General features: G+C 37.0%; 1 protein-coding gene across 2 annotated transcripts in view; it reads left to right on the top strand.

Annotated features, from left to right (window-relative positions):
* The window catches only part of LOC110021037 (purple acid phosphatase 15), a 37,541-nt gene extending 25,329 nt beyond the window's left edge, over positions 1 to 12,212 (top strand). For both annotated transcript variants that reach the window (XM_020719364.1, XM_020719365.1), the window contains 4 exons: positions 2,989 to 3,206; positions 3,992 to 4,182; positions 11,372 to 11,653; positions 11,753 to 12,212. In XM_020719364.1, coding sequence (XP_020575023.1) covers positions 2,989 to 3,206; positions 3,992 to 4,182; positions 11,372 to 11,653; positions 11,753 to 11,896 — 835 coding nt within the window. In that variant the 3' untranslated portion in view covers positions 11,897 to 12,212. The remainder of the gene's footprint in view (positions 1 to 2,988; positions 3,207 to 3,991; positions 4,183 to 11,371; positions 11,654 to 11,752) is intronic.
* The last annotated feature ends 1,913 nt before the right edge of the window (positions 12,213 to 14,125 follow it).

Here is a 14,125-nt window from a genome sequence, read left to right as displayed (position 1 = left end):
AATATCCCAAATTTTGAAATCTTGAATTTTACTCATAAAAATAATTTTATTTGTGTCTTTTAAGTTTCTCCATCTAATTCTACGGTGATGAGTCCTAGTATTTTTTATTTTACAACTCTTAATCTTAAAATCTAAAACTAATAAACGATTTTGGGTACTTAAATTTTCACTTGGAATGACCTTACAATCTTTACAATCGCGACGATCTCTTCTTCTCATAAGAAAATAATCAATTTGTGCTTTATTAGATCCACTCTTATAAGTAATAAGATGTTCATCTCTTTTCTTGAATAAAGTATTAGTAATAACAAAATCATACGCTAAAGCAAAATCTAAAATAGCTCTACCATCTTCATTAGTTACTCCAAAACCGTAGTCACCATGAATATTTCTAAAATCTTCTACCACTCTACCGACATGTTCATTTAAATCTCCTCCAATAAAAATTCTTTCTTCAAGAGGTATCATTTCTAAGTCATTCCAAAATTTATTTTTAGACTCTGTATCTAAATCTATTTGAGGAGCATAAGCACTTATAATATTAAAAATCTTAGTATCAATGATAATTTTAAGTGCTATAATTCTATCTCCAACTCTATTAATTCTTACAACATTATCTTTCAAACTCTTATCTATTATTACACCTACACTATTTCTAGTGCGACTCTTACCAGAATACCAATGTTTAAAACCTAAATTATCAATCTCCTTTGCCTTTTCTCTAACCCACTTAGTTTCTTGAATACATAAGATATTAATTTTCCTGTGAATCATAATATCAACTAATTCCATTAATTTACCATTGAGAGTACCTATATTCCAAGATTCTATCCTAATATTAGTTTCATTAGCTTCTAATAAACGATATTGCTTTTGTGCATACACTAAGAGAAATTCATAATGATACAAGATTTATACCGTTCTTCAAAGTATTGATTTATCTATTTAGTTTGCATACATATTTTATAAAAAAAAATTCTAATTATTAGTTTAAATTGGATTATATAAGAACAATTGATGACATACATGTTGATGCACGTTTTGCAACATTAACAATATTGCATATATCGGATATTATGCACCTGCAACACAATATCTTAGCAGTTCGTGACTTTAACATGTGTTTTTACGTTCATAATGACTGGATGGGAAGGGATGCCTATGATAGTCTCATGTTTAAATTTTTTACTCGATAATGTTAATACAAATTTTTGATGCCTCAATCTGTTTAGTATATTTATGACCGTATATGATGTGTTAAATTTTAAGAGATTTACTAACAAAGTTAGTAGCCAGAAAAATATTACCTCGTAGATTCAGGATATCCTATGCAACGAGGTTTTTTAAAGCCCTTCCCTATTACAGGTACCGCATTCTTAATTTTGAGCGCAACAACCATGTGATTAGAGGAATGAATGAATTGTTCAACAAAATACACTCATTATTACGGATCGATAGAGCATTCGACATATGGAAGTAGAAGTGATTATGCTCCGAGATATGCCGACTTATTCCTTCAAAAAGCAGAAAAAGATAGTTGCTGCGACGACAACTTTACATAATTTTATGCGGAGGCATCCATCTTGGGGCGATGTTGATTTCAGGGTTTTAGATGAAGATCTAACATGCATACCTGTAGAAACAATCGAACATCAGGTAGGACAATCATTGCTCGAGGAAGTCCTTAGAGTGAATGACTTCAATGCACCAGATGAAATAAGTGTTCAAGAGGTGATCCATGTAAGAGAATAAATTACATATGCTTTAGTGAACTCATCGAGTATATTTAATTAATATTTGGTAGTGTCTTCTAGTTGTTGTTTAATATTTCAAATGTATTAAGGATTGATTGATGTCTATTTTCTCTTTCATATTTTGATATTTTAATTTTCAAGGTTATAACTTTAGAGATGCATAATTTTTCTTATGTGTTTTTTTTTTTTCTGATTATGAACTATAATATTTTTCTTTTTTGGTGTTCTACTGCATATGTAATCTAATTTGTTAACTAAAACTATAATGTATTATAATCTCAAAAAAAACGAGTTCAAGATCATCAAGTACTTCAAGAGTTTTATTTTTTCATTGTGGTATGCACTGCTCTTAAAATACATTAAGAAGAGATGACATTTAATGGGAGGATATTTTATTGTTGTTCAATAAATATGAAGTGAATATTGTAGATTTTTTTGATGGGCTAATGATATAGAAAACTTCACTCCGGATAGTGACTGTCAGAAGAGATATTATAATCAGAAAATTATCTCGAAGACTTAATTGTCTGGACATGAAGACGAACGTCATTATAACATTATGTTTGTTTTTTGTATTTTATTATTGTAATATTACGCGCAAAGTGATGACTTAATATTGATCTATTGGAGAAATTGGACTCCTGGCTTATTTTCAGTACTGTTGAAGTTGTTTTTATTATTTTGCTGTAATTATTTTGAAAACTGCAGTTATTCATCGAATTTATATCTCTAGGCATGTCAATGCAACATATTATCAAAATAGTCTGACTGTTATTCCAAAAGCATCCAACTTCATAGCTGCTTCTTCAAAAAGCAACCGCCCCAAGGGCACCCTAAAATAAACTCATGTAAAAAGTCGGGGCACTTTTTAACACTTCACTTTTGTAGCTTAGGCATATTTGTTTGACTCCATATTTGATGCTAACCTAGCTATCATTTTAATTTGTCTTCTTAAATAATACAAAATGGGTGCACCCATTGAACGAGACTCCAATTACTAGGGGGATTGGATTTGGTTGATATATGGACCGTTGCCTTTGCATTGCAGAGGAGGCATTTTCCTTGGGTGTTTCTAGGTCACATGGAGGCAACCTAAGCCGTCCAAGCTAGTCCTCACAACAAGGAACTTACTGCTGCTGTGATGTTTCTGGAATTTTGCTGTGTCTAATTCTGCTTATTACCTTCTATGAAATTTGTTTCTCGATTAGAAGTATAATAGAGAAATCTCTTTCAGGTTCATGGAGCCTATAGTGTCAGAAATTCCAATAATGGTGGTAGAAGGAAACCATGAGGAGGAAGAACAGCTGGATGGCAAGACTTTTGAAGCATATAGTTCAAGATTTGCATTCCCCACTAAAGAAAGTGGTTCAGAATCCACGTTTTACTACTCCTTTAAAGCTGGAGGAATACATTTTGTCATGCTTGGTGCATACGTTTCCTACAATAAGTCGGGTAAGCTCAAGTTGCTAGCATTTTTCATTTCCTACAATAAGTCAGGCGTGCTTATGTTCGTGGTTCTTTTATTTTCCTTGTAAATATGTTGAATGATATTTTATATTAGAGCACTTGTTCTATCTATGGTGCTTATGGAGTGCTGTTACACATATCGAAGTTATCATAGAGACATTCAATGCTGATTTTGATTATCTTGATTTTTTTTCATCCTTTTTACATTAAAAACTTGTTAGTTTTTTTTACGTATATTGTTTTATGATGGTAATTTGGCATTTATCAATAGTGTTTTGCCTCAACGAACATGCTCGTGCAATGTCATAATCTTGTCGTGATGATTTCAGAACCTCAACATCTCTTTGAATTTGGATCAAAAGGTTGATGGCTAAATTATGTTGCATTTGGAGTCATAACGAATGTTTTAATCCATCGACATTCTTTTTCCTTAATCTCCTTTTCCCTCACTTTCCTTTTCCTCGACTTTTCCAACTCTCCCAGTATCCAAGCATACATTCACTTTTCTAATAATCTTTAGGTGAGAAGTGTCAAAATAGTCCCCTGATTTTTTGCAGTGATTTATTTTTGTGCTAGAGTCTGTAAAAGTGTAATTTAGTTAGACTTTTTAATATTTGGGCTGAAATAGTCCACTTTGTAGCCCCAATTTAAATAGTATGGAGACTAATTTGACACTATAGACTCGGTTTAAAATGACCGCATGTAAATTGTCACGGGACTATTTTGGCACTTATGTTTAGCATTACTAAATATTATGTATTTCATGACAGGAGAGCAGTATGCGTGGCTGCAAAGGGAATTGTCTTCTGTAGATAGAAGAGTTACTCCTTGGTTGATTGCCACGTGGCATGCTCCGTGGTATAGTACGTATAAAGCACATTATAGGGAGGTGGAGTGCATGAGGGTGGAAATGGAAGAACTACTATACTCATATGGTGTTGACATTGTCTTCAATGGCCATGTAAGTTTCTGGTCACACTCTAACATGGAGCTGCTTGTTATAAATACATATTGGGACAATTACATGCATAGCACACAATTCTTATGTATCTACATATCTTACAACTATAATTTCATATTTACACACATTTGTTATGATGCTATCAACATTTTGACTATGAAGTTTTAGTAGTTTTGGAAGCGAGGGATGGATCTCAGCTTTACTAATTACTCGTACGAAGTTTGATGTGATTAATTGAGAGCAATCAACTTGCTCCTTAGTTTTGGTGGTAGATCCTAAAGCTTGTACGTAACATAAATTTAACAAGTTCTGTTATACTAAATGTTAACTCAAATTTCTTAAAACTAAAAATGACCGTAGTGAGATAAAAATTTATTCTTGACCACCAAGGGCTTATAATTTGGAGATCTTATTATTAACTGTGGTCATTTGATCATCCTTTTGCATACAGCTGAACTTGAAGGTCATTCTGCAAATTTCAGAACTTCCGAACCAGCTGTTGAACTTAAAGATCATCTTTTGCAGTGCATTATACTTGAATAAAATATAAATAATTGTTCAAAAAACCTTAGCTATTCATTAAAGGCTTGAGTTTATATAGAGCCTTACAGTATTCTTTACAAATAAATCCCTAGATTTATTCTATATTTCCTATTTAAAAATATGATCTTAAACTATATACAATTCTCAATACTCTCCCTCAAGATGAGCAAAAGATATCCACTAAGCCCATCTTGTCACACAACCTAGATGAGCTAAGTTCCTTGGTGAGGCACTCAGCTACTTGCTCTCTAGTAGCTACCTGACTTATATATAGTAATCCACTATTCAACTTCTCTTTGATGAAGAACCTATGAACCTTCACATGTTTGGTTTTGTCATGCTGCACTGGGTAGTCGACAATGCTGATTGCTGACTTCTAGTAGCACCACAACTTCTTTTGAGCTCCTTGGTCCGCCTTGAGCTCTACCAATAGAACTCTTAGCCATAACATATCGGCAACTTGCAAGGCCAAGGCCTTGTGCTCACTTTGCTACTATCGACTGTTTCTTGGTCTTTCAAGAGACCAAATTGCCCCTTACGAACATGCAGTATCTTGATGTGGACCTACTCAGCTTAGCACAACTAGCCCAATCAGATCACTGTAGCCCTCAATGCCTAAATGCATATTTTTTCTGAAGATCAACCTCTTCTCTGGTGCACTCTTCAAGTACCTCAAAATCCGATCCACTTCATCCTTGTGACCCTTCCGTGGATCATGCATGTAATGACCCATGACTTGTTCTTATCAAAAGTACCAAGTTCCTCCAACATCATAACCTTCCACTTTGGATCCTCGTTAGCTATCTATCAACACTTATGTATAGAGCCAGTGTTATGTAATGAGTGCTCCGTGTAAGGATAATTTGTTAGAGTATGACAAACTGGGCAATGTCATGTGAGAAACAATACGATTAGGAGAATAACAATCAGGATGAAGACGTCCTCCTTAAAGCCATGGGAGTGAGAGGAGAAGGAAGAGGAATCATATCATTTACATCATCAAATTTTGAGGTGGATGGCGTAGGTGTCTCAGGAGTCGGGTGGATCGGGACAAGGGACTTGTTGGCACAAGTGACACGATGGGCACTGTTCTCTCATTTTGCCTCCTCCTCCTTGTATAGACCCTCAGCTCCACTTGAGCTTGAATTTCACCACATTTGAATTCATATTCCTCAGTTTTCGGCTCTTCCTCAGTCTATACTTCTCACACAACAGGACAATACATCGTTCCCACAAGTTCTAATCTTTCACCATCACCACTCTCCCCCTCTTGCCTCATACCTCAAGTATCTGGCAAGTCACCAAATGGTGAGGTCACTGTCAAGGTGTAGTACGATTCAAATTCTCGAAAATTCTTATCCATACTCAGACTCCAGCAAACAAACTCTTCTGAGTGGCAGAATAAACCACTAAAACACACTTCATAGATTTGGGATCCAGTTCTCTTATTGATGGTTTATTATGTTTTACAAACATACACAACCAAATACTTTTAATGGGAGAACCCCACCCTTATCTTCTTTCAACAACTCACAAGAAGATTGCCACTTCAATGCCCTTGATGACATTCTGTTGATCAATTGAGCGGCAGTTAAAATAGCTTTCCCCTACTAGTGCTTTGGGACATTCATAGAGATCATCATGCTTCGGGGTACCTCTAGATAGTGTCTATTCTTTCTCTTTGCTACTCTGTTTTGTGTCAATGCGCATGAACATGTTGTTTGATGTTGTATCCTTTGGGTTAACAGGTACTCCCCAAACATCTTGTTGGTGTAGTCTGTCCCATTATCAGATCTCAATACATTCACTGTTGCATCATATTGAGTCTGAATCGCCCTGTGAAAGTTTTTAAAGAAGGCAAGCACATCACTTTTGTTTCTCATCTGATATTATTAACACACGAAAACCAATCAATGAAAGTCATAAAATATTTGTAGTCATTCATCATAGTTGTAGAACAAGGTCCCCATATATTCAAGAGCACCAAATCAGGAATACAAGAACTTATATTGCCATGACTAACATAGGTTCTTTCCGTATGCTTACCAAACTCACAAGCATCACATACAAATTTTTATTTATTTGTCTTTTCATACAAAGACAGATACAAACGACTCAGTAAACTACACAAAGAGTGTCCCATGTGTTTGTGATGTAGCACCAACACATCCTCTGCACTTCTCCCAGACCCTCTTACTCAAATACTTTACCATGGATGTCAATGCTGAGTCTATCTCATTTCTATCCAAGTACTAGAGTTCACTATGCCACATGTCAATTCCAAGTCTCAGGCCAGTCCCATTCTTTTGAAAGATAATCTTAAGAATATCAAATGAAACAACATATTTTAGTTGTAGTATAATGACACTAATGGATAAGAGATTCATTGTAAAGGAATGAACATGCAAAACATTAGATATAGTCATAGAATTGGTACACCTCACTATACTATTACTAACCACAGATTGTGTTGTACCATCACTAGTCTGAATGCTTTCTGGAACTGCTTGGTGAGTATATGATGAGAACTCATTAGAAGCATCTGTCACATATCGAGATGCATCAAAATCTACTATACATTCTAGTGATCTTGTGGTGGATATAGAAGCATGAGGATTTATATTAAAAGTACCTTTGGATGAATGAGCATAAGTAGCAGTATTCCCCTTGGATGACGATAACGTGGATGTATCCCTAGTCACATCACCTGCTACTCTCTGCTTCCTCTTCAACATCTCCAGGAGCGCATGATATTCATCGGTAAAGTCCACCCGCCTTTCCCTCATTCTCCGCTAACATATTTTTCTTCTGGCCCTCTCTTCCACCGCTTTGGCCCCCACAATTACGACTACGACCTCTAGGCAGTTTACACGCACCCTCTCTCTTCTTGGGTGGCTTTAGACAAGCTTTGTTCAGGTGTCCCACTTCTCCACAGTTTTAGCACCTACGAGCCTCCCCCTAGGCACTTGTCATACTTGGGCTCAAGGCAGTCAAAGTTGATCATGTGCCTGGAAGTTCACTCGTCTTAGAGTGTAGCCTCATACATCGAAGGAATTTTTGCCTAGGCTAGAAGGACCGATCTCTGATCAAAGGCTGGGATCAATTGAGCCAGAAATTGCATAGTTTTCATCTGTGTAAAGATCTTCTCCTTCATGCACCTCGGATCATCACAGCTCGACATCGGTGAGAATTGATCAAAATCTACCTATAATCGTTCCAAATTCATGAAGTACTTCTGAATCAATCCATCACCTTGAACCACTGGCCCTATCCTCATTTGGTTCTTAGCTTCAACATAGATATTTTTCAGCTTTAACCGGGTGTTGTTCACTTTTCGAATGCTATTCACTGACGAGGCAATCGATGAAACCATCGAGTTAAGTAGCCAGGTGTAAAACAAGGCATGTGCGGTCCTCCACTCATCCCTCTCAAGTCACTTTTTGGCTTGAACCCTGTTAGATATCCCTCTAATATCTTTCCCACTAAAACAACCTCGATCCGCATGACCAACTCAGATATATGTCTGATCCATCAAGTTTCAGATCCACATGAGAGAGATCTTGCTTCGCTTGTGTAGGAGCACGTGTTGAGGTAGCGGTTCTCATCGAGACGCTAGCTCTTTGTATAAGCCCAACTAAGACCTTCAGAACCTTAGGATCTATCTTCTCCAGAATCTTCAAACTTGTACCTCCCGCACTATCTCCATCTCCTGACATCCTCAATTTGCTATTCCCCAGCCTTTATCGTCCTCTCATGCATGTAGAACCAAAGATCTCTCCTCCACTTCTCTGATTTCATGCACACTTCACCCCTGCCCTGCACCGAGCCGCTTAAACAACTCTATGATGATCCAACAACCGAATGTATCATCACTTCAGTCCTAGAGCACGTCTGAGAATTGTGAGGGTTCACACCACGATCCCCTCATTGCCGTAGTTGCCTTCCCAACGACTGTCGGGATTGCATCGCGAGGGTTCTCTGTTGCGATCCCGTTGTTGCTTTTCCAACGACTGTATCACGAGCCTTCTCTGTCGTGATCCCTTAGTTTTCTTCCCAAAGACTATATTGCAAGGGTTCTCTTTCGTGATCCCTTAGTTGCCTTCCCAGCGAGCCGCGATCCAGTAGTTCCCTTTCCGGCGAGCAGCGTTCCCCTCGTTGTATTCCCAGTGAGCTCTTGTCACGACTACTTCACAATGACAAAGCAGAAGGAAAGGAAAATCGGAGCTCTGGGTCTCTGCAATGATCGAGCAAAACCAACGATGTTGATCCCGAAAATGGAACGCCACCAACGATGGCTGGTTGCTAGGGTTAGGGCTCTGATACCAGATAGAAATTGCTCAAAAAATCTCAACTATTCATTAAAGACTTGGGGCTTATATAGAGCCTTACAACATTCTTTACGAATAAATTCCTAAACTTAAATAATATTTTTTATTTACAAATAAGACCTCTCAACAAATAACAATGGTGATCAAAATCCACAGTTTCTACAAAATGAAGAAAAACATAGTCTAATTATAACATTTATCTGACTCTTTAATACCAGGTTCATGTATACGAGAGATCAAATCTGGTTTATGACGAGAACTCACTAGAAGCATTTGTCACATGTCGAGATGCATCAAAATCCACCATACATTCTAGTGATCTTGTGATGGATATAGAAGAATGAGCATGTATATCAAGAGTACTTTTGGATGAATGAGCATAAGTAGTAGTGTTCCTCTTGGATGACGATAAGGTGCATGTATCCTCAGTCACATCATCTGCCACTCTCTGCTTCCTCTTCAACATTTCCAGGAACTCATGATATCGGTAATGCCCACCCGTTTCTCCCTCATTCTCCGCTACCATATTTGCCTGGTGGCCCTCTCTTCAACCCCTATGGCCCCCACGATTACCACAACGACCTCTAGACAGTTCACGCGCACCCCTCTCTCTTCTTGGGCAAGCGGGTTTGGACAAGCTTTGTTCAGGTGTCGCACTTCTCCACAGTTATAACAATTGCAGACCTCCCCCTTGACACTTGTCATACTTGGGCTCGAGGCAGTCAAAGTTGATTGCTTACCTGGAAGTTCACTCGGCTCAGAGTGTAGCCTCATGCGACTTTCCTCATATATCATCGCGATGATGGCCTCATATAGCGAAGGAATAGTTGCATGGGCTAGGAGGACCGATCTCCTTTGATCAAAGGCCGAGTTCAAATGAACCAAAAATTGCATAGTTCTCATGTATGCAAAGATCTCCCTCTTCATGCATCTTAGATTATCACAACTCGACATCGGTGAGAAGTGATCAAAATCGACCTACAACCGTTCCAGATCCATGGAGTACTCTTGAATCGATCTATCACACATGCTGAATCTGGACCACCCTCGTGTGGTTCTTAGCTCCAACATAGATATTCTTCAGCTTTGCCCAGATGTTACCCACTTTTTGAATGCTATTCACTAATGAGGCAATCAATGAAACCATCAAGTTAAGCAGCCAGGTGTGAAGCAAGGCATGTGTGGTACTCCACTCATCTCTCTCAACGCTGTCACTTTTTGGCTTGAACCCCGTCAGATATCTCTGTAATATCTTTCCTACTAAAGAAGCCTCGATCCGACTTGACCAACTTAGATATGTGACTGGTTCATCAAGTTTCAGATCCACATGAGAGAGATCTAGGTTCACCCGTGTAAGAGAATGTGCTGAGGTAGCAGTTTCCGCGATACACTTGCTCCTTGTATGAGCCCGACCAAGACCTTCAGAACTTTAAGATCTATCTTCCCCAGAAGCTTCAAACATTTTCCTCCCGCACTATCTCCACCGCCTGACATCCTTAATTTGCTATTCCCCAGCCTTCATCGTCCTCTCACGCTTGTAGAACCAAACTTCTCTCCTACACTTCTCTGATTTCATGCACATTTCACCCCTGCCCTGCACCGAGCCGCTTGAACAACTCTATGATGATCTAACAACCGAAAGTGTCGTTAGAATTGCGAGGTTCACGCTGTGATCCCCTCGTTGCCATAATTGCCTTCCCAACGTCTGTCGGGACTGTATCTCGAGGGTTCTTTGTCGGGATCCTATTGTTGCCTTCCCAACGACTGTATCACGAGCCTTCTCTGCCGCGATTTCTTAGTTGCCTTCCCAAAGATTGTATCACAAGGGCTCTCTGCCGTGATCCCTTAGTTGCCTTCCCAGCAAGCTGCGATCCAGTAGTTTCCTTCCTGGCGAGCCGCGATCCCCTCATTGCCTTCCCAGTAAGCTCTTGTCGCTGCTTCTTCGCAATGACAAAGTGGAAGGAAAGGAAAATCGGAGTTCCGGGTCTCTGCAATGATTGAGCAGCACTAATGACGCTGATCCCGACGATCGAACACCACTAACAACGGCTGGCTGCTAGCGGTAGGGCTCTGATACCATATAGAAATAATTGCTCAAAAAAATTCAATCATTCATTAAAGACTTGGGCTTATATAGAGCCTTACAATATTCTTACAAATAAATTCTTAGACTTATTCTATATTTCTTATTTACAAATATAACTCTAAACTATATACAATTCTTAACAAATAACAATGATGATCAAAATTCACAGTTTCTACAAAATAAAGAAAAAATATTGTCTAATTGTAACTTTTATCTGACTCTTTAATTCCAGGTTCATGCATACGAGAGATCAAATCGGGTTTATAACTATGCTCTGGAACCTTGCGCTCCCATTCATATTATGGTTGGAGATGGGGGAAACCGGGAAAAGATGGCGGTGGCTCATGCGGATGACCCTGGCGACTGCCCTGATCCAGCAACAACACCTGATGATATTGGTGGGTTCTGCGCCTTCAACTTCACGAGCGGACCGGCCGAGGGCAAGTTTTGCTGGGACCGTCAACCTGATTACAGTGCTTACAGAGAAAGTAGCTTCGGCCATGGAATTTTAGAGGTACAATCACCATGCTTAGAAATATACCATGAATATTAATGTTTAAATCCTAATAAAAACGGTCATTTATGTGTTTCTCTTTCATGTCATAACGTGCAGGTGAAAAATGAGACTTGTGCACTTTGGACATGGCACCGGAACCAGGATTCATATAATAGCACAGGTGATCAGATCTATATAGTCAGGCAGCCACACAAGTGCTCCATCCTGCCCAAATCAGCAACCAAAATCAATCTCTTTTAGACGAAAATTCCTTCAGATTTCTCCCACTTGTATTTTAACATGCATTTAAAGGCTTAGAAGGTCTCCACGAAAGCAGCACCAAGTTAATGTTATGGAAGACAGTTTGGAGTCCTGATTTAAATTATATAGCACAGTCCAATAAATTAAGCAAGATGAAAATTGTTAGGTTTTTCACCACATAGAAGAGGACTAGTCGTTTTCTGTACATTGATGTTTTGTATTAAGGAATTGGGCTATTGAAGAAATTGATTTTGGTTAGAACTTTGATGTACACTGAAGAAAATAAGGTGGATTGCTTAGTTTTGAGAAGGTTTCATTTTTCATGGATGTATATTTCTCTCTCAAAATAATAATAATAATAATAATAATAATAATAATAAAAGGTTGGATGCATTTAATTAAATTTTGTTCAATAAGCTTTGCAGTTCTAACAGAACTTTTATGCTGTTATTTTTCTTCTTTTTTTTTTTTCCTTTTGCAAATTTGTCAAATTATTTGTTGAGAACTTGAGCTAACAATGAGCTTTATTAGACTTGTCAAGCTATTTGTGCAATGGTTTGTTTTTACATTTTTTGTTTGAGATTATGAGTTCATGCCCCTATTCTAATTAGTCATCATTTCTTAAAAAACGAAATCTATGAGTATAGTATAGAAGCTCTCCGAAATCAAATGGTTCGCTTCATTCTGTCTCTTCATGTAATGGGTGTTATACCTTTCTTTAAGAGAATATTACATCAAGACTCCTGACGTAATTTGTGTCCGGAGTCTAATAGTGGGATGTCACGTGTCAAATACGCTTACTGTAATAAACTGAAATTGGTCGGTGTTAAAATTTGTTGGGCCCACTTGACACGTGGCGCCCCACCATTGGACTCTGGATGCATCCGGAGTCGTGATATAATATTTTTTCCTCCTTTAATATGTAATGTATATAACTTATAAACATTTGTCATTATTCTCAAGAAAGTAATTTAAACTAAGGCTTTTTTATGCTAATACAAAATTTAGAAAGTTGTAAAACTAAAATTTGATGAAATATCCTTTTAATATATATATTTTTTCCTTATTTCTTCAGCACTGTTCAAATTACATAAATATCATGCATTAGGTAGACAAAGAGAAAGATAATATGAGCTCTATTATTTTAATTCCAATCTATTCATATATCACTCGTCATTTAAGTAAAGATTATGTAGAATGTAATTTCTATATCTCTCAATCATAAAATCCTCATATAATTTTTATGAGATATAACTAGAATTTTATTTCATGTTAATACCTTTTTTTATTATCCTTTTAAAAGTAAGATACGCCTTTTTATTTTTAAGTTTTAATATAATTATGATACAAATGATCTCTATCACTAACAATTTAAAATCTAAATATTAATTGAATCACTAAAGAAATAATTAAATTGGCCAAATAAAAATAGTTACATCAATGGTTCTTGTATTCGTTTCTCATTCAAAGTTTAAAATCTTCAAAAACATTAAAACAATAGAACGAGTTATCTAATGATAACCCGCGAGCAATCATATTTCTAAGCTGTCGTAACCCAAGGAGAAGAAAAAAAACATTCATGTTGGTATTTCAAATTTCATTCTAGAAAATTATATAAAAAAATCTAATGTATGTATTCATGATATTTACTTAATGAAAATAATCTAAACTTTTGATACGCAACAACTGTAACTTTATCTCTACGGTTAAATTTTTCATTTTTTTTATTTCACACTCTTAATATTCACATTTGTCCCAGAAACACCGTCAAATCAAAATCGAACACATCTTTGATCGATATTGTTTCGTTGACACAACCGTTTATGATAATATAAATTTCACAATTGTTTGAGGTGCAATGGTGCCTACTCGCAACTAACCGGTATTCTCCCATCAACACAATAGTTAGCAATTTAAGCATCACAATTGCCTGGAGAGGTAGTATAACATCTACACGCACGAGTACCCCGACATCCCCTTATTTGTATCATAAAGGGGAACTCCTCTTAACATTCACATACAAGCATTCATGTAAACATTATTTTATTATTCATATCATACATTGTTTTTTTGTTTGAAATACTTTACCTCTTATCTATTGATGAATAAATACAACCTTATTAAATCTTTATGTCATGAAAAAAACTGATATACACATCTATATCACAATCTACTAATCGCATAGTTATATAATATCTTTTTCAAAAAACTATAATGTAATTGTTTATA

Source organism: Phalaenopsis equestris, unplaced genomic scaffold (genome assembly GCF_001263595.1).
Source record: "Phalaenopsis equestris unplaced genomic scaffold, ASM126359v1 Scaffold000117, whole genome shotgun sequence".
In the NCBI taxonomy this organism is placed as follows: Eukaryota; Viridiplantae; Streptophyta; class Magnoliopsida; order Asparagales; family Orchidaceae; genus Phalaenopsis; species Phalaenopsis equestris.
The sequence above is the reverse complement of the archived record's forward strand: the minus strand, read 5'-3'. Positions and strand labels throughout refer to the sequence as shown.